We start from the raw sequence: 26538 nt of genomic DNA on the forward strand, positions 1-26538 counted from the left end.
AAAAAAAAACAAAAAAAACCAAACATATCAAAGCCTTTGTAGCAGAAATGACTAAATGAGGCTGTTTTCATGTTGAAGCTTCTGTCTCTAATCTGTGGACGCCATACAGAAAAAGTATTTGTGTAGTCTTTTCTTCAGATCTGAAAAATGAATGTTGTTTTTTCTACATTTAAAAAGAAAAACTCTGACAACTCCGGGAACTGTTTTTGTGACAGGATGGAGAACAACTACAGATAAATACGTGTTGTTTTTGTCTGTGATGAATATAAAGGTTTCGGTTGTGCTAAACTTGAATCCCCACTTAGACTGTAGTGTGACATCGTTCCAGTATGCTACTCATCGCTATCATTCTCATTTCCTGTCAGCACTCAACGGTCTAATTATGGCAAAAAAAAGTTTACAAAATATTTCATGTAACTATGACATCAGTGATGTTACCAGTGGTGATCTTGGATTTTATTCAAAACACATTTTCCTCTTCTGGAGTTGATGCATACCTTTTTTAAGAAAATGAGACACGCTGAACAGTTCAGAGTTTGCAATCCATCACCCAGCTCAATAAATTCAGAAAATCTAAGACAAAAAAAAAAAAAAAAAAAAAGCAGACTGTTTTTAAGAACTGATTTTTAATTAATTCCACACGTCAATAACAGCTGTTAGAATACGATCATTTTTTTTTTCCTTTTTTTAATTTTACAGTTTTATCCTCAACAGGCATCAAATGAGTCCCCAGATCTGAGCTTTTGGTACAGAACATGACAATCCACATGTTAACCAGTCCTCCCAGTTGTCAGTGGCATCAGCTTCCAGTGCTGCTGCCCTCTACAGCTTCTTATTGTCCACTTGCCTATAGGAACTGGAGGCAATTCAAGGCTTAATAAAATATTATTTAAATTTTATTGTCTTTAATATGAACATATATAAAAAAAACAAAACAAAAAAACAAAAACAAAACATTTACATCATGGATTGTAAGCCTCTGCCCATGCTACCTTATGCATTATTACAAGAAGAGATGCCACTACAAAAACACCAGATCCTCAGCTTGCTCTCTAGCTCCCAATCTGCAAACTTACCTGGCTCAGTTCCACAGCAACTACCTGCACCTTCTCTCATCTTTAACCATAAGGCAATGAGAAGTTTAGGAGAGCCACACAAATAATGACCTTCTCTAACCTAGCAACAAATGAAAAATGTGATTTTCATATGTATAGCAGTTAATTACAAATGCAGAATGCCTATTTAAAGGCGGCTATTAGAGTTCTTTACAATATTTTGCTTCAAAGCACCTTAAATATCTTTTCAGGGACACACTGATGCGTTAGAGGCCAAGTGCCATCAATCAGTCTTGTGCAGATTCCCAAAATATTTTTCTATCTGTATATTGATTTTGTGAGCCGTCAAAAGAAGAAAAATGGAAGACCACATTTGACTCCATCTACTTTTTCAATCATCAACGATGTCAGAGGATGCACTTGGAACAGTGCGGCCTCAGATCGATGTGTAAATGTCATTTCTGTGCACTTGAGCAAGTCAAAAGAAATCCTGTGCTGACAGCAAAGGGAAGCAAAGCATGCAGAACGCCTTTCCAACCCTGTCATGGTGGAATAGGACTGCGTCCACTTTCACATTTTCTGATTCGTATGCAGAAGATGAATGATGAGAACTGTTCACAATGGGCGGGGGTCCCTTAATACGCACTACATGGGAGCTTTTAAAATAAATAAAGCATTATTAAGTTGATGAATGCATCACATGAAAGTGCAAACAGCTCTAGCAACAGTTTTTTCTTCTTCTTCTGAAACCAACACTGATGATCGCCCTGCAGATAAACCTAAATCCTGCACATGCCCAGTGTCTCTCTTACTGCTTCCCCAGTGGGGGTGGCACAGAGTGGAGCAGACAGGTAAAGTAAATATAACAACTCTAATGTTACTCCAAGAAGCCACTCCTGCTGCCGATAATGTTACAGCACTGACCAAGAACAGGAGGATGGGATCCGAGCCAGTGTTCCTCTGGGCCTACAAGACGGGTATCTGCAAGGTTAGCTACAAGCTTCAATAAAAATGCTTAACAACACAGAATTTGGTAAAACTCCACAATCAAATCTAGAAAAAGAAGAATACAGGAAGAAAAAAAAAAATCATAGTTGTCAGCTGTGGTTAACACTGCCACCAATCCCAAGCAGTAAATGCAGAAAAAACACTGATCCCTGTGTGAAGAGAAGCCATCACATACACACAATATTAGTGCAGGTGCAGAGGAAGTTGTAAGCCTACAGCATGTAGCAATTAAAGCCCAATTCTATTGCATCAAATAGATATGACCTTATCTACACTAAAAGTAGGCAGAGAGGGGCTGCTGGACGAAGCGTGCTACTTGTTCCAGACACGACCATCTGTAATCTAATCAATGACTTTCAACTTGTTGGGGTTGCACTCGATGACACTTCATTAAGTTTTGTTGTGTCAGACATGTTGAACCCACTGCAGCAAAATACTCCGAATGGCACTTTGACCCAGGTCGGCTTCATTCAGAGGCAAAGAAAGCAGCGTTCAACAGCAGAGCCGTGCGCACAGATCAATGTACATCTCCACACCAAATACCAGCAGCAGAGATGCCCCGCCGATTCCCTCAATCAACAGCTCCAGTCTATACAGAACTATGCCCAGTATTATGTAGATTTACCACAAACTATTAGGAGAATGTAAAGGACTTAAATAAATATGATAGTTTCAAAGCAGGTCACAACTGTGGGATAAAATGATGACTCTGAAATCCTGTTCTGTCCACTTGACTGGAAAATATTGATTTAAACATGCTGTCGCAGACTGGGGTCCTCATCTAATAGCCAGCTCAGCTGCGCTTAAAACCATAGGCTTCACTCTTTACTACTTTAACAAAAAAGGCACCTCATAACCATTTCCCCTCAGTGAACTCTTAAAAGATGTCTGCTTTGGCACAGCTGCCACGCAGTAATTTTGATGAGCTAGATCCATGTGGAATTCTGAGATACCAATCCTAAGAAATCCTGTTACAGACACAACTGCAGAAATGTTTTACAGAGTGAAACAGTTCCCGACCAGTTTTTGAATGTCTCTCACTCCTACAGTTATCCTGGTTATTCATAATCGAACTCTCCTTCAACCAACGTTTTTCTTTTTTTGTTACAGAGGGATCAGAGCTGAATGAAGCAATGGAATAAAAAAAAACAACCAAAAAAAAAAACAACCAAACAAACAACAACAACAAAATGCAGGAAAACACTATATCCAGTGTAAAATTGGATTCAGAAAAACTCGTCAATTCTTCCGTCTTCTTTCAAAGCTACTCTCTGGTCAGTCTGCCAAGTTTTTATGACTGAGGTAGGTTCTCTTTATCTAAGGACAAAACAAAAATGGAAATCACACACTGAAGCCAGTATTGTGTCCTGCCATTTCATAATAAAAATGATAAATTCCTGAAAAAACCCTTTCAAGCTTTGAATTCATTCTGTGAACAAAGAACAAAATAGGAAAGGTTTAAATTTGCATCACACTTCAGATATCTCTGCTGTGTCCTCCCACAAATTTTTTTACTTGTTTTCTACCTTTTACCAAAAACTACTGAGGAGCTTCCATTTTCAACTTGCCTGTGCATCACAACTGTGACAAAAATCAGAGACGCAAACATTGAACGCCCATGGCTAAAAGAGCCAGGAATTCCAAGTCATATACAAAGAGAGACGGGGTCGGAGTGGGAATAGTCTGGACAGAGAGAAGCAAGGGTTGTGACTGTGGTGGGGTGCTCAATCCATTCAGTCTCTTCAGCAGAGGCAGGACAGTACAGATGTTCACTGTAGGGTGACAAATGATCAAGAAGTGTAAGAGTAGCTTCCAGTGGTGTACAGTACAAAGAGGAATCCTTATCACTGTAGACTGAAGAACCATGGACAGTGCATGTTTGAGTGTGTTTGTCTGCCTGCCTGCCTGGATATAAACCAGAGCTGCTAAAAGGCTCTGACGCTGGGGCAAAAGGGCGGGTTGTTGCATCTAGTGGATTACTGTGTTCCTGTCCTCACGTTTTAAGGCCCCTGCCTCTCTGTCTCTGAGTGTCAGTTTAAGAGGGGACAGAGCGGTGGGGTCAGTAGGCAGTGACCAGGTCCTTGTCGTAGTTGTATCGGCCCCTCTTTGGGGCAGGACTGTCGGCGCTGTCCTCAGTGTCCTCACTGTCTCCTCCAGCCCCGCCCCCCTCCTCCTCAGAGGAAGAGTCAAGAGTCAGATCTACCACCGCACCTCCACCCGGTGCCACAGCAGGTGCTCCTGTGACTCCTGGCATCCCCACAGAACTGCTTCCAGACTTGGCCGTCAGACTAGTGCTGCTGTGGGCTGGTGAATGGCCATTTGCTTCGGGAATGCCTACAGAGAGGAATACAATTTTAAGGTAAGGAAGATTTTACTCTCATTACCTTCAGCGGACACAAACACACACACAGAGTGCAAAAAACCCCCAAACAACTACGGACAGGGTGATGTGACAGGGCTTAAAACTTACATATATCAACAACTGGGTAGTCAGGTGTGTTACTGCGTTCTCTTTCCCGCTCCCTCTCCTTCTCATCTCTGATGGGTCGCCAGGAGCCGTCTGTTAAGTACTCTATCTCCTCAATGTCCTCACTCGTTTCTTTTAGAATCTCAGATAACAGCCTGAAATGCACACCGGTCATTAGAGAGACGTCACAAAATAAATTTATACTCGGGAAAATCAAACTAATAGCTCAGTTCACACTCAAACGCACAATTAGAAATGAAGTAATAATACCATTATTATATTATACCATTATTGCCATTATAACATATATACGTCAAGATACTGAAGTTCTGATGAAGAAAAACACAACATATACTTTAATCTCTTTCATGAATGGAAAAACCATTTAGGAAAACATTTAATACTTCATGATTACACTTTCAAATATCAAACCTGGGTCAGGTAAAAAAGGGGCTTTCAAGCAAGCTTAGTTTAAGGAATGTAAATATATGTTGGAGCCAAAGTGTTGCACAAAGCTTTCAGTCTTTGCTACAGTAAGATGTGTTTGTGAGAGCTGCTGAGAACTTCCAAGACCAACACCCATAAATTGCTTTTTGGATTTTTTTTGACATACTTTTCGTATTAAGAATGATCTGTTGTGCTGGTAAATAAAATACATAAGTGTCGCTTCTGTAACATAAATGAACAGCAGGTGGAGAATTACAAATTTTGAAACACAATGAGTCTTCATACCAGACCAAATAAAAAGAAAAAAAAAGAAAGCGGTACATGTTGGTGCATGGTTGAGCTTGTATCAAGAATCCCTAAAACATCTCTGCAGCTTCAATGATGTTCCTCAAACTGGCATCACATACAGGTACTCAAAATTACACAATATAAACTTTAAGAATTTACTGACAAAGCTGCAGGGGCGGGACAAGTCAAAGCATGCTCTCATCTCCTTACCCATCAATAGTGAGGAGCTCAAATGGAGCGGGCTTGTCACAGACCGGGCAAGTCCATGTGGGCTTCTTTTCATTCATCTGAAGGAAAAAGACTGCATCGAAACACTGAAGGTGGGCACAAGTTAACACTCGACATGGTACCCCAAGTCGCATCTTCACCAGCTGGAAGTGAGAAAAGGAACAGATGTGATATCCCGGTGATATCATGCTTTTTAAGACATTTTGGGAGATTTCTAATAGCTAAACAAATTGAGGGGCTTTTAGACACAGCATGACAACAGAGCCACAGGATTGTGAAACAATATTTTCCAACTGCACGCACTGCACTAAAACAACATTTCTCCCTGTATTTGTCAATCGATATCCTGGAAACAAGTTTCCTTCCAAATGGTCACAGGGTTTCCCTACCCACAGACATAAGTGGGCGAGCTGGCCACATATATTACACACTCCCACAGGTATATGTGGTGAATAACTTTGGCAGTGTTTTATGAGTTTAAAGAGCAATCTGCAATCACTTTACTATTTGACAAAGACCTTGCTCTTATAGTAAAGGTTTGTCGCTGCTAACCAGTTGGTCTTGTCCTTCCTGTAGTGTTTTCAGGCTGGCCAGGTCATCAGTGTGACATTACTTATTATGAGTCAGCTGCTTCCTCAGAGAGGATCTTGTCTCACAGACAGGATTCCCACTACACTGTGCTGGGCTGCAGCTGGTAATGACAATCCTATCCTGGAGGTGTGCTGCAAGTTTCTGGACTGCAAACAGATGCTATAACAACTGGAAAACCTGTCCATGTGCTGCTCTGTCAAGCTCACAGAAGCTGCGATCAGGATGTACTCACTGGACAGATGAGAGACACTCTGAGTCCTGTGGTCGCAATCTCGCTCTCTGGGTCGAAGCGTAGTTTGTCTTGTACTATAGATAAATGTAAGTACACGGTTATGACATTCTGTATCAGACATTATCCTACATTATTTAAAATCAACTACACAGCGAGAACAGATATAAATCATTTTTTACTGATAACGATTCCACTTAAAGATTACATTTTTTACTGAATCCTGATCAATATTCCAAAAACTTAGACCTACACAGGTTTTAACCATCAACAATTATTTTATTATGTTAAAACTCAAAATTTAGTGTTGAAACTCGGGTATACAAGTGCTTGCTATTATTAGTCTGATGTCATTACTTTACAATGTGCAAATATCAAAGACATGTGGCAGGACTAAAAAAGGAAATGTGTAAACTGGAAGAACAACCTCAGACTGATCCTTGACACACATCCGTGCAAAATCCAGTCATACCAGAAACAAAATGTTCACAGTTATTGACTCCAACATTCTGCACTGAAGTGACTTCATGTACCTTTCATCTTACTCTGAATGTGAAAGCTGCAAGCAAAAATATTTTGGTGAGTGTAAAAGCATCACTTACTGCGCTCACGGCAGCGTTCTGCACTCTCAACTGAGCAGAGTTTAAGCTGGCTGAAGAGGTCTGCTGCGGTGAAGACCCGCACTAAATACACCGCCACAGAGTAACGCTGCAAACACAGATCAACAGGTTTTTAATAAAATATAACAAGAATTTATCCACCAAGAATCGGGAACTGACAGTGAAACTTAAACATGGTGTTATTGTAAGAATTCACTCACTGATGCTAGAAGGATTACAGAACCATCATATTTGTACAAGGTAACCTCTCTAATGATTATGAGGAGACATCAGTGAATCTGCAACTTGGACAAGCAGCACATAAAATCATTTTGTATAAAGAATGTTACCCATGTTTGATTGTGGTTACAGTTCACCGACGAGTGATGAAATATTCACCATTTAATCTTTGGTGCAACCAAGTTTTTCCATGTAAAAAAAATTAAAATACAATAAAATAATAAATAAATAAATAAATAAACACACATAAAGATTCATTACAAAATTACAGTGACATAATATTGATTATATGGTTGTGCCATTTCATATGATATTCTATGATAATAGTAGTACCCATTTTAACATGATATAATAAAGTCATGTTGTAATATAATACTTATAGAAATGCTGTTTGTTTATGTTCACTAGTGCGTGAAACAATGACACAAGCCCGGGAAAGCCGGTTAGAAAACCTGACCCAACACACAACATCCCAATAACATCCAGGTAGAGCGTGGGCGACCGTGGTTCAGAGGGTTGGGAAGCTCATCTTGTAACCGGAAGGTTGCCGGTTCGATCCCCAGCTCTGTCTGTCTTGGTCGTTGTGTCCTTGGGCAATACACTTCACCTGCCGCCTACTGGTGATGGCCAGAGGGGCCGATGGCGCGATATGGCAGCCTCGCTTCTGTCAGTCTGCCCCAGGGCAGCTGTGGCTACAACTGTAACACCAGTGTGTGAATGTGAGAGTGAATTGTAAAGCGCTTTGAGGGTCTCGAGAAGCGCTATATAAATGCAATCCATTATTATTTTCAGTTTTATTATGTGACAATACTGGGCAGCACTGGCGAGTTATATAGTTAATTATTACAGTTATTGTTAAATTAAAGTGCGAAGCTTTTTTTAAATATACTTTTTACATTTTTAAATAGGGGATTAGAGCAAACAGTCCCTAGGCTATTCTTGTGCCTACATTTGAATAATGTTATATCACTGTATCAAACTTTAATTAGAAGTGTCATCAGTGACAAAAGTTCACTACAAAAGCAGGATGGGAAATGCCATTTTTGTACTTACACTTAGAAATGTTCCTGCCAATAAAACTGTGTGTGTGTATAAAATAAATAAAATGCCACTAATATCATTATTAGTTTTCTTTAAATACAGTGATATTTTGAGGCTATATCACCCACCAGTTATGGATTATGGAAATTTTAGACAGACTCCATATGCTGAGCAGTGAATTTATTATTTGTACATGGCAACTGCAGACAAAATGTGTGGAATGTGCATTACCTCAAGTACATGACACTTTTAAGTGGAGCCGTTTCATCACATGCGATCAAGCTGTGACTAAAATGAGGTTGCTCAAGGTTTGCACAAACCTTCTTGCTTGTACAAAATATGATAACAAACCTAACCAAAAGTCCTTCTGTCTACACACAATCTCTCAAAATACTCAGTGTGGTGGAAACAGTGCTTACAAAGGTATATTACACACACAGTCGAGTGAGGCCAATGAAACACTCAAAGATCTACAAGTATCAGCATGCCTCGATGAATTACAGAACCTTCCAAGAGGAGCTGGACAGATTAGCAGAATGAAAAAAATAAATAAAAAATATCTGTGCTAATGACAACCCTGAGAGCTACGGCTGCAAAAGGCAGGATTCAACTGACCTTTCCAAAGTTTCCCCAGGTGATGGTGACTCTGTTGGTGACATTGGAGAGGTGCAACCATGGAGTGATGTTTATAGGACGACAAGGACGACGAGGTTCAACACCAGGCTTATTGGAAGGATAATATCCCTGTAAAACACACACAATTTGAAAATAAATAAGACTGCAACAGTTAATTATGTAATACTTCATCTCAAATATCTTTTCATAATTTCAAAACAGATACCTTCTTCTCACTACTTTTAACACAAATTAGGGTTGTTTCCTTTACCATGCACAGCTAACCTGCAATATGAGCTGAAGGTCATATTTTTAAGTGTTGATTTACCTTCATTAAAAAAAATATTCAGTTTACAATAGGGCTGTGATATATATAATTTGAGATAATACCAGTACAAATAAAAAACAAAACAAAACAAGTTAAATCATGATATCAATGATTTAGCAAAGCCACCTGTTTACTTCTACTGCTAGCACAACAAGACAAACCCAGACATGCCTTGAGTGAGAACCACATGACAGCCTGTGATTACAATTCAATAAAAAGGAGTGACTTAAACAATCTTTATGCATAATTCTTTGCAACATATACAAAAAAAATCTAAGTTTTCTTCTGTACATACTTTCATTTTTACTATTATTACTGTACATCCAACATTATTATTGCACTACAATGGTGCTGGCATCTTGTAGCAATCAATCATGTATTAGGTGCTTTCATGAATGACCACAGATCTTTGGAAAAGGATGGAATTTTCCCTTTATTTTGTTTGCACTGGGTGGCTGCGGCTCAGGATGTAGAGCAGGTCATCTATTAAGTGGAAAGTTGGTGGTTTGATCTCTGGAGATGCCAAAGTATTGTTGGGCAAGATACCGAACCCCAAGGTGCTCAAATGCATCCATCCAAATGTGAGTATGTATGAATAGAAAGCACTTTTCATTCGGGCCTATAATAGGGTAATATATATATATCTCATAAATTATGCATGTACGTATACACATGTGTGTGGATGGTTGAAAGAGGCATGTTATATAAAGCGCTTTGAGCGCTCCAGTAGAGTAGAAAAGCCCTATATATGAACCATCTCATTTAAATAAATGCTGCTGCTTGCAAGGTACAATCATAAAACATCATTCACTATAGTTTTCTACATCGATCATAAATATCATTATTGGAAATGGCATTGAAATACTCTGTTAAATTTTTGAGACTTTAACCCAATGCTTATTTACATTATTAAAAATGAAATCCTATATTTTAGAGTGAAATTTGTGACAGATGTTAATTCCGCTTGAAAATGACTTAATTATCAGGCTAGCAGCTTAAAAAAAACGTTCAAATTAAAGTTTAAAAGTGTGATAACGAGGCAAGGGAATTTAAAAGTCTTAACATTTCTTGAGACATTTAGAACTCATGTTATCTAAAGCACAATGGAGCTTTTCAACAATTCACAGTATGTACAAACAGTCAGGGATTAAAACATCTGTGTACTAGACAGAATGGCAGGATTAGGCCAGGAGCCCAAATTTAGACATTTATGGCCAAATTTGAATCCTCAGGAGGTCATAGTCACACCCTCCTAAGCTGTCATCTAGGTGCTACCCTGCCAGTTTGATTTCTTGTGGCACACCTTAAGCCATATAGTGACGGCCAGCTGGACAGCTTCCTCCTAAAGTTTTGTTTCCTGAGGTCTTCAGATAAGCCAACACCATCTTTAACCAAATCTTATTTTTCCCCTTTATGTTGTTCAAGACACACTTACATTAGGTTATATTATCCATCACTGTCATATTACGACATTTTATCACTGACCTGGTAAAACATCTGTGACTGACACCCAGAGACACCCTGACTGTATCTGAAAACGATGCTATGAGCTATGATTGAGAACACACTTCAAAACAGGAAAACAAGCCCAGCTTAAGTCATGTCTGTATTATGAAGGTGTGGGACATTTCAGAGTTAATCAACTCACCGGCACATGACAGTAGGACTGATTAACTTTGACAGCTATGTTGGGAGGATACTGGTCCTCCTGAACACCAATGGAGTCTGTGTAACAGATTCTGCAACAGAGAGCAGTAACAGAGGAATAAATGAGTGAGGTCTTCTATTTTAAGAGACTAAACACAAACACTGTATATACAAAGAAGCAATTTGTCCTCGTTTGTTTGAATGATGATAGTTTTATGACACAGTCACTACCAAAAAAGTCCCCCCCCCCCACCAATGTTTTACTGGAAACTTACCTAAGAACCACTTGGATTGATCGGATTCCTGGACGAAGTTCACTAAGAAAATAATAGGTCACAGATTAAAATGAGCTTCACAGGTTATATTAACCTGGGGTTAACCTAAAGTGCAGTTTTAACAGACAATGTGACTTTTTACCTTGCATTTCGAATCTGGTCTGCTTGGCTGGGTGTTAACTCAAAGATGCACTGACTGTCCTGGAGTTTCTCACTGTTCTGGGCAACTGTAAGGAGATGGAGACAAAATCCATTGTAAAAAGAGAACAGTGCAAATTCTCATCGTTGAGTAAAAATGCAACATTTCCCAAAAACACAAACAGACACAAAAAGCCTAACAAATAGTCCACACTCACTTAGCTCTGTTGGTGGTAGCAGTGTCTCTAAAGTTTGGTAGAAGGGCAGTGGCACTAGCTTCACCTCTGCTGCAGGTGTGGTGATCGGTTTGGAAATGCCGTTGAGGTAGTCTGCGCCCTGAGAGGTGGCAGTAGGGGAAGAGCTGAGGGATGAGTAGTTAACTGGGACACTTTCCGGACGCCGTGCAGCCAGCCAACCAGATGTTTTAGGGAAACGTGACTCGTAGAGCTGCCGGACGTTCTTCAGCAGCTCTGGACTGTATTCGGTCTGCACTAGCCTCAACGCACGCCCCACCAAGTCTTGCTTCAGCCCACTTTTGCTGCGACCCATTGAGGCCAGCAGCGTCTGCAGGTCTGAGACCCGGAAACTTTTGACCATATTCTAGTGAGAAAACAAGACGAAAAAATAAAAAAAAATATAACAGGAGGAGCACAAAAACAATTAGATTTCTGGAAAGGCAAATGAATTAAATAATTTAATATCGTGTGCAAAGTCCTGCGTAAACACACCTACACACCTCTTTTTAACCCTTGGAAGATGCACAGAGTTAATTACAGGTAACTTATATGCAGAACAGAGGAGTTCACCAAACTGCTTGGTACTTGCTAAAATTAGCATCTGTCCTTGGTCACTTTAATCCTATAGAGGCTTTAACGTGTGTTGTAATTAGCTGGCTATATTAAGAAGTTCACTTCCAACTCTGGGAACAATGGCTTGGCCATGATTCAAGTGATCACACTAATTGTGGTAGTGTTAATTAGGCTTTAGAACCATAAACTTCCAAAGGTGGCTTAAAAGTATGAATAGAACTTGGAAACACACTAATTCCATCCACACTATCTGTCATTTAACACACAGAAAGCTAAAGGAATAGTCTGGCAGGCTCAGTTACAATGAAATAGGTGCCTAAAAACTACTATTTCTTGTTAGTGGCCTAGAAATGTGCAAATAGTGCAATAGTTCTTACCTACATGAAACATATACATACAAGCCTATATGTATAAATCTGTTTACAGTCCACATCAAATGTAAGACAAATACGGCTTTGCAAATTCTGCATGTTTATGGCTCCATTAACTGTTTAATATAATTTTAATTTGCCGTTTATGGCTTAACAACCTCATTTGTACACTAATTCGAAAAATGTAAGATGAAGACACACCGTAGCAGGCGAGGATGTTTATTTAGTAAAAACATATGAGGTGCCGACACACATTGAACTGCAAAGTAAACGCAAAATCTCTTATTCTCGACATAATGTGCGCCAATTTTCTCCAGCCTTTAAACAATACTTGCATAACATGTGGAATCAATTATATGAATACCGTGTATGGTCGTATGATCCTATGTGAGGTCGTTAAAAAAAAAAAGAAAAAAGAAAGACAATTATTATTTATTTATGATGAAGTAGACAGCACGCGAACTGGGCTCTAGGGGCAAAACACGGGATGTTGTTGTTTAGCCGCCAGACAAGCCTCAGCTTTGTCTGACATGGCCGAAATAGACATTAGTGGAGAACTGCTTCATGTCTATATTAAAAACCAGGACTTTATGGATGGATCCGACTGAACCGCTGAGCTTCAAATACAGCTGCGTTACAGACTGCTCAACCTCACTTGAATGCTGCTAGTGTAGCCTGTGCTATCGCCGGGCTAGCTTCTCACACTCGGCATTCAATCACGACTGCTAGATATTTTGACAGGTGCACAGTTCATAAACTAACTGGTGAACTACAGACAGATATTCCTGTAAGCCAAATAACGTCAAAACGGTAACATGCCAGAAAGCAGGCTAGACCAAAAACAACCACACGCTTATATGGTCTCATCATTCATTTTCGGTGTCTTCCTCCAGAGCCAGCGTGATGCTAGGTGAACCAACGCACTTGCCTGGTTAACATTTCCAGGCAGGCTAGCTACCTTAGCACCATAGGCTAGTTCGTTTCGTCGTGCTTGAAATACACCACATTTGTAAGAATAAATACCCTTTAATAATATTCGCACAAAACCCACAGTTTCCCCACAACTGGGATGACTTTCAGCCCACACTCCCGCGCACGTCTCCTATCAAATCAAAGCCAACCAAGCTCTACTTGCCATCGCTTCCACCAGTTCGGCCGCCATCTTCGTGCAGCAGTACCGCGAGAGTCAGAGACGACGGCCAGTCTTGCACCAATGGAACAATGACCCTGCTTCGATAGACAGTCATCTCCAGCCAATCACAGCGCGACTTTTGCCAGCATCCGAAGCGATTCGCTGAAAATAGGCGGGACCACGTTGTTTTAAAGTTACAGCACAACTTTTAAAAAACACTAAGAGGCAGGTCTCCCTTCCAAAATAGGCCTCTGTGTCGATTAATAACACCACGTGTCAAAGTATTTTAATATTGAGACTGTTTCAATTTTATAGTTTTGCGATATTCTGAACTCGTGTCTTAAAGATAGTTTAAATTCAGCGTGACGGGAAAGCATGGGCTGTCAAGTGGATTGGGTCGCATGGTCCCTTCAATTCCCGTCCGAGCAAAATATTCCATTTCAGGTTAGGCGACCAACCGTGAGATGTGGCGTTAATGCTTTGTCTGAGGCATGTTCATAATTAAATTAAAACGACTTATTAAGAAAACACACTTACTCGTGTAGGTATAGTCCTGTAATACCTTCTATGTATCACAAATGCCAGGTTGTGTTAAGACATCAGCAAAATGGAAATATGTTTGCTGAGGGAAATGTCTGCTCCGATTGAAGATCCAGCCCTGCTTTTCCAAAACTCCTCACATGTGGGCAAAGAATAGCCTCATGGAAAAACAAAAATCAATTGAGGGAATTGCAGTATCATGTAATAACATGGCGTGTTTTGTTGTGGCTCCGTTTTGGATGGGAAACGTCAATAAAGCAGTGCTGTATTTCCAAAAGAACAGATTGCTCTGCTTCTGTGCTGACTTATAAAAAGAAGATTATCTTAATTTAAATTACAAATAAAACTTAAATGGGAAATCTGAGATTCCCTTAGTTCAGTTATTCATGAATCTGTCTCTGTTTAGTGCACCTCCCCCTCAAAACAAAGCCCATAATCTCAGCTTCATGTTTTACACAGTAAAGGCCGTTATTTTTAGAATTCTAACTCTTCATGTTTTTGTAGTTACTGAAGTATGAGGCTGAAAATAATTTAATAAAACTAATTACAACGATAACTTGAAAGGTTGCATAGAGTAGTGTTTTAATGTTGTGCATGCATGTCTTGTTCCATTACTTAAACAGAAGAGGGCAATATGGTCCATGATTTGACCTGACTGCCATTAAGTTCATCCCCTCTGTTAAACTGAAAGAACAAAGCAGATCGCCATACGGCTAATGCGTACAGGCTAAAGCTGTAAATGCTACGAGAACAGGGTGGGTTAATTATACTTAATGTTAACAAAGTTACATTGTTATCCATTCTCTGCTGAAAATACACTTTTATTTGTGTAAGATCCCAGAGATATTCAGAATAAAAAAAAAAACAACACAAAGGTTGAATAACTGTGGCACACTGGATTCAAATAAACTTTTTTAGGTACTCTTGTTCAAATGCCTGTTAATGCAAATATCACATAGACGTGGTAAAGATGAGCTGTTGAAGTCCTGAGCACCAGAATGGTGTAGAAAGGTGATTTAGGTGACTATCTCCATGATATGGGTTTCAGTATCTGATGTGTTGGATTGAGTATTTCAGAAACTGTTGATCTACTGTGATTTTCCCTCACGGCCGTCTCTAGGATTTACAGAGAATGATTTGAAAAGGAGAAAATATCCATTGAGCAGAGGTTCTGGCCAGACTGTTTGGAACTTACAGGCAAACTAAAGAAACTCAATTAACCACTCGTTACAACCGAGGCAGAAGAGCATCTCTGAACACACATGTTGACCCTTCTGTCAGCTAAGAAAATGAGACTAAAGTTTGCATGATCTCACAAAAACTGGACAAAATGACATTCTCAATTTCTGCTGCAACATTTGGATGCAAGTGTCAGAACTGGGGTGAACAATGAAAGCATGGATCCATCCTGCTTTGTATTATTGGTTCAGACTGCTGTCAGTGGTGTCATGGTGTGGGGGATATTTACTTGGCACATTTTGGGGTCCTTAGTAGCAACTGAGTATTGTTTAAACACCACAGGTTTTGTGAGTGTTTCTCGCTGACCATGTCCATCCTTTTTTATGACCACAGTGTACCGCAGTGTCTTCCAGCAGGACAACGCATGACATCACAAAGTTAAAATGATCTCAGACGACTTTGTTGAACACGAGAGTGATCTCACAGTACTCAATCAGCGCCCGCAGTCACCAGATCTAAGCCCAGCAGAGCATTTTCGGGATGTGGTAAAATGAAGATTCACATAATGGATGTGCAGCTGAAAATCGGTAACACTTTATAATAATATCTGCAACTAAAGGTGTAACTCCCCTGTAATTAAAAGGAATTTCAGTGTGCTTTATTTAAAATTACAACATAATTGTATTTAACAACAAATAATAGAATTAGAGGGTAACGACGCAGGATTTTGCAGGAATTAAAGAAATAATTATGCTGTGAGTAAATTTAAATAACCTGTAAGTTTTTTCAAGTACTGCATTTTAAGTAGTGTGGAATTTCATGTTAGTTTTGTGGAAAAACAAACAATATTTCTCCATCTTACGGGCCATATTATGGAGTGCTTAACCTTACCTAACTTCCATGTATTTTGCAGGAAAGGAAACACTTCTTTTCAAAGTTATGTTTGAACAGTGATTGTGAAAGAAAAAATTGAAATGCCTCCATCATTATAATGTCGAACTTTACTTCAAAATACTTATTTGTATTTATGTGAATATTTATGTGATACTTAAATTTATTTATAGTTTAATCACTTCTTTGCTTCCTGGATAAACCCAACTTTAAACCCCCTTATTTTAGTGCGCCTACCTGTAAATATAATTATATTGTATTTTAAAATAAACTATGTTGAAATATATGTTTATTAGAGGGGAATTACACCCATAAAGTTTTACTGACCAATCTGTAGCACTGTGTTGTGCAATCATGTCAGATTACTGGTGTGCCTAACAGAGTGGCTGGTGACTGTATAGCCTACCATAGACTGTAAGTCTGATACAGCTTCAGTTAAGCAGTAGAAGAAGCAGGCAGAGAGTATGCACATAATGTGGTGTTGCTTGAAGAAATCTTCCACTGATCAAAAACACACAAACAATAACTTTCTGTAACTATAAAATCAATCAACATTGCCAAAAATGTTCATTTCAGCACTTTGATGCATGATGTTTGATCTGTACATTGTAACATAAATAAATCTGATATATTTCAGCTAAATCTCCTTCTTGTTGATATTACAACATAACTACAGAAAAAGGTCTAGAAATGTTCAAACAACATGTCATAATTGATTTAAAGGAGATTTTTATTCCATAAGGATCTGAAACAAAACCTTCATTAAAAGATAAATCTTAATCAAATGTAGAAATGAATGAGTTAATGAAATAACAAATTTTCAAGTCAAGGGAAATAATTATTTGCATACAGAAAAAATAAACTATATTAGCCAGTAAAATATCCTGCACAGTTACAGAACACAATATAATACAGTTTAATAGTAACCACAGACAGTTTTTATCTTTAAGACAGATTTTAAACAAAATATATAATTATGTTAGCTGAACTACAAAAAAAATCATGTATATATGCAGTAATTTATTGTTACATATGAAAAAATAATTTTTCCACTAGCTAATAATTTAAGTAATAAAAGGCATTTGGTAACAAATTAAATAAAGGTGTTGAACGATCCAATATTAAAAGGGTTTATATCAAGAACGGAAGTGAACCTTTCTAATTTGTCATTCATACGCTTCACTTTTCTGTAACCTTGTCGCCGTCGATGGCTGCAAGAGACATTAATGGTCTTTGCAAATAAAGACGTGACTTATCTCCAACGTGCTGAAGTTGACCCATTAATTACTCCTCGATGGTAATTGAAGTAATTCTTTGGACAGTATCCTGGACAAAACGACTTTAACAGGATAACTCTGGCAACTAAAAGGCCTTTGATTCTACATCCACCTAACATCCATCCTTTGCACACCATGTCTTACTAAATCTCGAGTGTTTAATCTCCCGTAATTACAAAGATTTGCTTAGGTTAATAAAAATAATCCGCCTCAATTGAGACCCCCCACTTGGACCTCCCCTGTGCCTCCTTTGCCCCTTTCTGTGAGGGATAAAATCACAGTCATATAAATAGAGTCACCTTCACATCTTTGAAGCACAACTCTTTGATTCGGGAGCAAAAGGCTGACGGATACCAAGTGATAGGTTTGGATCGGCAGGGTTATCAAAGAATCGAAAACATTTACTGAAAATTTCTTGGCAAACGAAGCGTCCGCATTTAGTCTTGGCGACTGACGTCATTTCCACAGGTTGAGATTGGGTCACTCGTGAGCGCATCAAGGTTAACAACAGTTGAGAGGCTCATCTTTATCTGTGATCTTGTCAACAGTAAGTCTTCGGTGAAAGAATTTAGTGGCAGCGAGACGCTGGCTTTATGAAGGCTCCTAATTTTAAAGAACAATAGACATGCTGTGCAACTTAGAAACACAGTTTTGAGAAGACGTTTGGGAGAGATATTTTTTATTCATGACCTGACACCTGTTCAACAGTCAGCGTGAAATCAATAAAACCTCTGCCATGAGTTTGAGATATTTTAATTCAGAAATGACAATGGAGGAAAGAAGCAGCCGCAGCGGAAGCAGAGACAGACTGGGACTGAGCTTCACAATTGACTACCTGCTCTTTAATAAAGGAGCCAAAGCTTCTAAAGACGATGCAACAGCAAGTCGTGCTGCAGAGCAGATAACGAACGGCATGCCAGATCGTCAGAATCCTAAACTCGAAGAGGTGGGGATTCGCTGTGAGATCCAAGAGAAGGGTCTACAGAGGTCAGAGGTAGATGATGAAAAAAGGAAAGCCAAAGAAGATGAGGGGGATGAAGACCAAAAAGAGGAGGGGGAGGAGGAAGTGACCACCACCACTACCACCAAGTCTGCGAGCTGCGGTACAGAGAAGTCTACGGACAAACCCAACCAGTCATACATTGCACTCATCTCCAAAGCGATCCTGGCGTCTGAGCAGAAGAAACTGCTTCTGTGTGACATCTACCAGTGGATCATGGACCATTACCCATACTTCAAGAGTAAGGTATGTTCATGTCGTGTGTTTTTCTATGTATGTAGCACGTAGCAATAGATATACCGTACAGGAACTCAAAGTGAAACTGGGCGATAATTCAAAGCAGAATTTCCAAGCAGATGTTTGCTGATGTTGTTAAGACAGTTTCAGGGCAGATTACAGGGAAACATCCTTCCCCAAATGTGTTTAATTCAGTCTCTGAAAACTAAAGTGGCCGCCATTTTCGCAAATAAAGCGACCTACTTGGCGCTGGTAATCTGTCTGAGTGGTTAGGCAATTAGGTGCTCACAGGGACACTAGATGATCTTGTTGTTGGCGAAATCACAAATAAAGTAATCCTGTTGCTAGGTTGCAAACTGCCTCTGCCTTTACCAGGTGCTACAACAGATTGGGTGAAGCCTAGTGGATTAAAGTTGATCACTGGTTTGACGTGCTAAAAAGGTAACTCAGGGTGTTGTGACTTACTCAGATCATATATGGTCTTGACACGCCACAGCTCATGCTGCCAACAACAGGACAAGGTGACATCCTGAAGCGGATCAGTGATACTTAGCAGCCACTTATGTTAATTTTCCAATGGGGACACATTGTTTGACTCCTGCTTTAATTTTGACCTGACCGTATTTGTTTTCTTGTTCGCAGGACAAAAACTGGAGGAACAGCGTGCGTCACAATTTGTCCCTAAACGACTGTTTCATCAAAGCGGGCCGGAGCGACAACGGTAAAGGCCACTTCTGGGCGATCCACCCATCGAACTATCAGGACTTTTCCAATGGAGACTACCACTGCCGAAGGGCAAGACGGAGGGTACGCAGGGTGCCAGGACAGCTCCCGCTTTCCTCCCTGAGCTCGCCCTACCACCCCGCCATAGTCCGTCCCCACAGAACGACCTGCTGGTGCTGTCCTCAGGCCTCTGCACTTCCTCTGCAATGCTTGGCACCCAGACTCTACTGGCCTTGGTCCAGCATGCAGCCACAAGTGGGGCTCTACCTGGGCCTAAATGCCTCTGTACCCTGAGATTGAATTTTTTGTACTGTTGAGGTATACTATACTAACAGTTTGGCCCTGAAACACTATTACTTAAAAGAGAAACTTTTTAATCTAATGATTATATCATTAGGTGATGTTAAATCTGAAATGCACTCTGTCAATATTACATTATCTTTATATGCTTCTTAATGAGTAAGAACAAAGTGATTTTAGGGCATTTGATGATTCAATAAAATTAATGTCTTAAAGCTGTGGCACTTCTTGAATTTATATTCAGAATGTTTTAGAATAACAAAAATAAAGTGTGTGGAATCAGCTCATTAAAAAGTGTGTTGTCAGCTGTGCATGCATGTGTGTGTGCAGAGGGTGTGCGTGTGTCCGGATCTTGCTAAAAGTGAGCCCTTGCTAAAATACCACCCGGTGTTAGATGCTAATTAGTCAAAGCTGTCGCAATGCAAAATCTTTTGCATTAAGAGACTAAAATCAGGCTTTCCAAAGCCAGCTCCCAAGGAAATGAGGCCAGATAATCTCAGCAATCCTAAATAGTTTCAAGAAATAGGAAGCTTATCACACAGTGTAATCCGTAACCTCGGCTGCAGAAAGAGGGGAACCACGGGAGGTCAGGGATGAAGGAAGCGGAGGAAAGGGAAGGAGGCAGTGAGAGATTGAGAGGAGGGGGCACTGATTAACTGGGGAGAAGTGGGAGGGTATTTAAGGGAGTGTATGTAGATCAGGGGGTCTTAGGGGTTTGACGACTGAGTGCCAGTTTAGAGAGGCAGTGTGTGATTGAGGACTGCACAGGAAAACTGCACTCATCAAACACTGTTAGTGTTTGTAATGCGTCTGTTCAGTGGGTTGTGTTATATGCTGGTTTTTGGCATTTGGTGCTGGTTACAGCTTTTTAAACTACTAGTGTGGTGGCCGTAGCATTCCTTGACATTAGCGCTTTTTGTGAAATCTAGAACAGACAAGTAAACTGAACAATAAAAGCTCCCTGGTTCTTGCTCTGTGCTGCTATATGACAAAAATAACTGATAAATGTAAAGTAGTGTGCTTTCTTTATTGAGCTGGCAGGCTGTGTAAGGGCTGCCAATGACCTTCAGGCTGCAGGAGAAGAACCCCACATGAGGATGAATGTCATAAAGTAGAATATTAAAGCTATTCAAACACTTAAATTTATCTTATGTATCAAAATTTTTTTGAACACATTAAGCCAGAGTCCCTGTCAAAATAAGGGGAGTGTAGAAACCGTAATGGTGATGTAAATATCTGTGGATGTGTCTTTTTGTGCTACACGGCACATATGATTGAAACTTTAAAGCCTGACAGTTCATGCAGCGTTGTTATTTTGTGACACCAAAATGCTGCCACACTAACAATCAAGTTGCCTGTCTGGCTATACATCAATAGTGAAATTCCTCTCTGACTTGCAAAGGTTGGCATTTACATCCACAGTGCCTCAGCCTAAGAGGATTAGATCATACATTGACTTTTCTGAAGTTTGTTTGTCTCGGCTCACGGGGGCTTCTTATTTGCAAATTATTGAATATTTGAATAAAGCAGTATTTGACATTAGATTAGAATCTGAATGGACAAACAGGGATAAAATCAGAGAGCAAGAGAGGGAGCGGGAGCTATGCAGAGCAGTTATTTTCTGACGATGTTCATTAGAACAATGACAAATCCATCTAATTATTTTTTGTTCGCCAAATCTTCCTATTCAATGTCAGCGGCTAATTAGAGACCTAATTTGCTTAATTCCCATGATTTGGTCTCTGCCTAAAATCCTCTTCAATTCAACAGCTTTAAGGCTTTAATTTGGTTGCATATGTTTGCTGTACACACACACACACACACTCGCGTGCGGGCACACACACTCGCGTGCACAAACAGAGGCATACAAACATGCATTAGTGTACAATGCACACACATAGAATCCCCAAACTGTTTAAATAAACAGACACAATCAGTTTTAAAATCATTCAAATGTCACATGAAGAGAAGTTCACCGACAGTGTTTTTGTTCTTTTTTGTAGATATTTGACATATTAAAGACGTGAGAGCCCACCAGAGCAGTCTTTTGCATTTTCTTCCACATAAAATATTTTGTTTAACGTCACCTTAGTTCAACATAATCATACCAGATTATAATTAACGTTTTAAGGAGAATCAGATTGAGGTCATGAGCTCTGTGTGTGAGTGTGTGTGTGTGTTCATATGCGTATGTCGTTTTGTTAATCTAATGAGATGGGCGGAAGGGTGCAGGGGGCCGTAGATTAAGGCCCAAAGATTTGTTGCTGATTAGCAGAGAGTGAGGTAAGAAGATCAGTCCTGCTGAGATGGCGATGAAACATTATGGCCGTGTTTTAATACACTACATTTACAGCAGCATTCCAAAGCTGCTTCCCTTTAGTTTGTATGTATCGCGCTGATTTGACTATAGGCAGAGTGTATCACTGTTCACACAACACAGGAGGGAGGATGGAGCTATACAGGCAGCTACATCAAGGAGAAACACTAGAAAAAATGATTTTTCATGTGCGGGATTTTACAGTTTTCACCTTATAGCTGTTATTGTCTGTCCTGTGAACACGTTTCTCTGACTACAGCTTACAGCTCAGTTATTCAACCCACCGATTGTGACTGATTTGAGGGAATGAGTCACTCTAGGACATGTTCTCTCTGCCTTTCTCTTATTTGAAATGATAATGCTCAGTGAAATGTCAAAAGAAATTCAGATCATCAAATAAACAACAACTAAATAGATTTAACAGCCTTAATTCAGTGTATAGGAAATCTATGAATTTCGATATTGTGTTGATATAAAAGTTCCCTTTCTTAACACTTTAAAACCTACAGATTATGTATTTTTATTTAAGCAGGGGTCCTTGGCTCAAATACAGATCTGATATAAAAAAGCTGCTGTTCAGCAGGTTGTAAATCATGAAATAATGATATTGTTTTAACGCTGTGAAAGCTGAAAATGAATGTAAGTTTTTTTAAAAAAAGTAAATGCAATTAAATGTCAAACTTGCAATATTAAGAACAGTTTATTTAGTATTTGCTTTTTGTCTTCATTCACTTAATTATTTGTCTCAGAAGTGTAAGTTGTGGTTGTGTGACTGCAGCTGAATAGCTCTCAATAGGCCCTAAAGGCTGGAGAGCCTAAATTGCAGCTCTATTAGAAAGCATGATTGCATAGAAGTAAGTAGTATTTAAGGCTTGGGAAGCGCTATAGTGGAACCAAAACCAGCTACTTTTCTCTGGTTGTGTCCCACTATGAACAATAGCCCGGCGTTACTTCGGCTTCAAAGACTCCATAATAGTCAATCGATCAGAATGCGAGGCGCTATTCTGCAGATTACTGTTAACAATAATTTGCCTCCCAGTGCACCGTTGCCATCTTTGAAGCAATGTTTTATTGCCTTTTTTTTTTTTTTCATCTGCATCTGCCATCCCCGAGGTCCACTGTTTGATCTCTCCCCACCAGTGTCTGTCTCCCCGGGGTCGCGTTGACCTGTTGATTGGCAGCTGCGATCAGACATATGGTGGGACGAGGCATCGACCGGAGCTCCCCGGAGACAAAAGCAGACTAGTGGGGTTTTCCCCCCTTCTTTCCCCCGTGCTGAGGTGCCGAGCAGCAGGACAGAGGGAGAGGTCGGATCCGACCACTAGATGACGCAAGGTGCAAGCGAATATTTCCAGCAGCTTTTCGACCATTTAATGTAAGTCGATGTTGCAAAGTTTGAATTTATTTAACCCGTCAACCTTTTCTGATTTTCCTGTTAAGAAGACGTGATGCATGATATGTTTGTAGCATATAATATTTAGGCACATTTAAGTGAGCTAAAGGTTTGCTTTCTATTGCCATTTTTTCATTATTTATTATGGAAATTAATTTCCAATAAGATTATTTAGCCTTTCATCCACAATGAGCCCTAAAAAAAATTAAAAAAATAAAAAAGTAAAACTAGACCCTGATTTGCAGGTCAAAACCTTAATGTAGGTGTGACTAAGTAGCATGATTTCCCCATGTTCACCCGGGATTCCTTGGGTTTTGCCCAGCTGTGAATGTGTGTATGTGTGTGTGGGTGGGTGTGGGTGGGTGCACACTGGAAACTATTTGGGGGTAGCTTGACTACCCCCAAATAGTTTCCAGTGTGGATAAGCATCATAGATGTGATGCTTATCCTTGTGTGTGTTTCCCTGTGCATGATCATAGCAAACAGAATACATGCCACCCCCATCTCTCCTCCTATAGTGAGTACCGTTGCCATGGTGATCCATCCCTGGCCAGGGTCTTGCAGTGGTCCCCTTTGACCCTGATGCGTGACCCCTGACATTTAGGCCACGGCCAGGGTCAAAAGGTCAGCGATGGCCGGAGGGCAACAAGAGCACTACCATGATTGGCACCCTTGACATGTGCGCTGGTGCCTTCATCTGCAGCGCTCACCTCCCTCGCAGTTTGCACCTCTCATTTGCATTTCTTACCGAATGAAGACGGTCAGCTGCAGGAGCTTCATTCCTTGTTTTACATTGCACTTCAGCCCCCAGCAATGTAAGGTACGGTATAGTATATTTTGCATTCATGTGTGGGGCCCACATTCTAATTTTCCACCTCAATTTTGTGTAAATTTTAATGATAACATATAATCTGCAGCAGGCTGGCATCCTGTATCATGATGGTTATGATAGCAGTAATGATCATCAGTATTCCCACAGCCTCCACAATCCACTGTGTGTCAGGATATTTATAGGTCTTCACGTGTGTGTGTGCATGGTGCTTCATTTCTGGGGGGAGAAGGGCAATGCACCACACCACGGTTCTTCTCGTGGGGAATAATTACAGAATCGTGTGTACTAAAAGTCATGTGACCCTAGCCTTCTGCTCCCAAATAATTTATCCCTCCGGCTGATAGCTCGTCAATATCAATTTATTAATTTAACAGTTCTGGACTGATAAAAGGTAGTGCGCACAGTTAGCTTGCTGAAGCGGAGAATAAGGATGAATTTTACAGTGCAACGGTGTGAGGGGAAGGAAAGAGGGAGAGACTGGAGGACAAAGCAAGAGGCAGAGAAAAAGGCACAGGAGTGATCAATGGCAGCACAGAGCAGAGCCGTGCATATTTGCTGTGCAAAAATGGGCCACCATCACTCATATTCCAAAGTTATTGAGCTAAAGTTATGAAAATTAATACACTTATTATCACCATATTAAAAATTAAGATTGAAGACAGCGAGCTTATTGTATTGATATTCAAATGCCTCCAATATATTGATCAGAACAACCCAGTTTTACTCTAACCTCTTTGGGTGAGCCAGTGTTTCTGTCATAGAAGAAAAAAAAAAGATTTTGCAAGAAGAGCTTTTGAAGATTTTAATTCTTAACATGAAGAAAATCATTTTGCATCAGTAAGCTAGCTGAGAACCCTCGGAGGTGTTACACAGAGTAATTGTTTCCCCCTAAGATGCAACCTCCAGGCCAAAATACTCCAGAAAAACACAGAAACGGGACCTCTTATAACCCCTGCTGACCTCACGGCACTTCCTTTGTATTTTGATTTTTTTAAAAGGGTCCTGAATTTACATCTGGCATAAACACATACTGTATATCATCCACAACAAAAGCGTCAACCTGGAACCTAACCTATTCCCAGAGCCATTACATAATATCCCTGAAGGAGGCTAAAAGGTATTTTAACAAGACCCTCTGCTCTATGACATTTGACCTCTTCTCAGTTGACCTCGAGCTCCTGACCCCACTTACACTAGCCAGTGACACCAAAGAACACATACACTTCCCAACATTAGGAAAACAAAGAGGGAGCGATTAATCCACAAATGGATGCATATGAGGATTCAGCGCTTTTAGACTGAGGCTGACAGACAGCTTCTAATTCCTGATCTACGGCTAACCCGGTCATTTTTTTTCCTTTGTAAAGAAACCAAACAAGCAGCAAATCCGATCGGTTCTGGTTCCGTATGCGTATAATCCTCCCTTCTCTGCGGGCTCCGAGGCGTCCCTCACACGGACAATCACTGTAGTGGATTCTCCTCGGCTCTTTGGAGAGCTGCAGTGTAGCAAGTGTCAATAGAAGTGAAGTGTGCGAATGCGAGAGATGATAGACTGAGGTTAAGAGGTGTCAACACAGAAAGAGAGAGGGCTCAAGGACTCTTCACCGGAGACACTGACACTCTCCTCAACCTCCACTCTGATTAACCCACTCTAAAGACAGCATTTAGACACAAATGCTTCTCACACACACACACATGCACACGCACACACACACACGCACACACCGTGCTAGTTCTTGAAAACACACTTTCCAAACCCTGATGTCTTTCCTCAAAGTCACACACTTCTCTGTGAGGCTACATCTCATCCGTGTCTCTGTGTCAGACACACATCAGGTCTGAGGTGTGGAAACCTGAAGATGTGTTGTTCACAGGCACAGAAACTCTGAAAGGTTCTGGCAGCCAGGAATGGATTTGTTACACCTCTGATGTGCTGTATATGTTCAGCCAAGTGTGAGACACAACAGTGCCATCCCACAGGGCTCGGTAGCTGTCAGGTGGTCTAGTGCGATATACAAACTGCAAGAACACACACGGTTGCATACATTGCCATCACATACGAGTCCACTGAACCACCCACTTCAGTCAGAGTGTTTGTGTGACATGGTCACAAAGTTCCCGTGATCAAGTGTGTTGTCCTTAAAAGCGCTACACTCATCTCATCTCGAGAAAACGGAAAGCACAAAATACATAATCTTCATTTTGTTAAGTATCTGTTTCTTGGGAACTTTATTAAAAGGTTTTAAATCAGTTCATCTCCTGAAGTTGGCTCCACAATAATCAGTTTGGTGTTCATGTAGATTTTGATGTAGTAAAGTAAACTATAGCTCCATCCTGCTGG

The 26538-nt window shown here is 40.2% G+C and overlaps 2 protein-coding genes across 2 annotated transcripts; one reads left to right on the forward strand and one right to left on the reverse strand.

The window, feature by feature from the left end:
* Window positions 1–608: 608 nt before the first annotated feature.
* Window positions 609–13633, reverse strand: pias4a (protein inhibitor of activated STAT, 4a). Its single transcript, XM_003451309.5, has 11 exons — window positions 13512–13633; window positions 11415–11796; window positions 11201–11285; window positions 11059–11100; window positions 10785–10875; window positions 8809–8937; window positions 6916–7021; window positions 6317–6390; window positions 5476–5636; window positions 4534–4685; window positions 609–4397 (listed from the first exon to the last, which is right to left on the reverse strand). Exons 1-11 carry the CDS (start codon window positions 13536–13538, stop codon window positions 4123–4125), a joined length of 1524 nt encoding a protein of 507 aa, XP_003451357.1. The 5' UTR covers window positions 13539–13633; the 3' UTR covers window positions 609–4122.
* A 4525-nt stretch (window positions 13634–18158) lies between these two features.
* On the forward strand, window positions 18159–19820 carry foxq2 (forkhead box Q2). Its single transcript, XM_003451366.3, has 2 exons — window positions 18159–18641; window positions 19275–19820. The coding sequence occupies exons 1-2, from the start codon at window positions 18159–18161 to the stop codon at window positions 19647–19649; spliced, it is 858 nt and encodes a 285-aa protein (XP_003451414.2). The 3' UTR covers window positions 19650–19820.
* Window positions 19821–26538: the final 6718 nt, after the last annotated feature.

Source organism: Oreochromis niloticus, linkage group LG23 (genome assembly GCF_001858045.2).
Source record: "Oreochromis niloticus isolate F11D_XX linkage group LG23, O_niloticus_UMD_NMBU, whole genome shotgun sequence".
NCBI lineage: Eukaryota > Metazoa > Chordata > Actinopteri > Cichliformes > Cichlidae > Oreochromis > Oreochromis niloticus.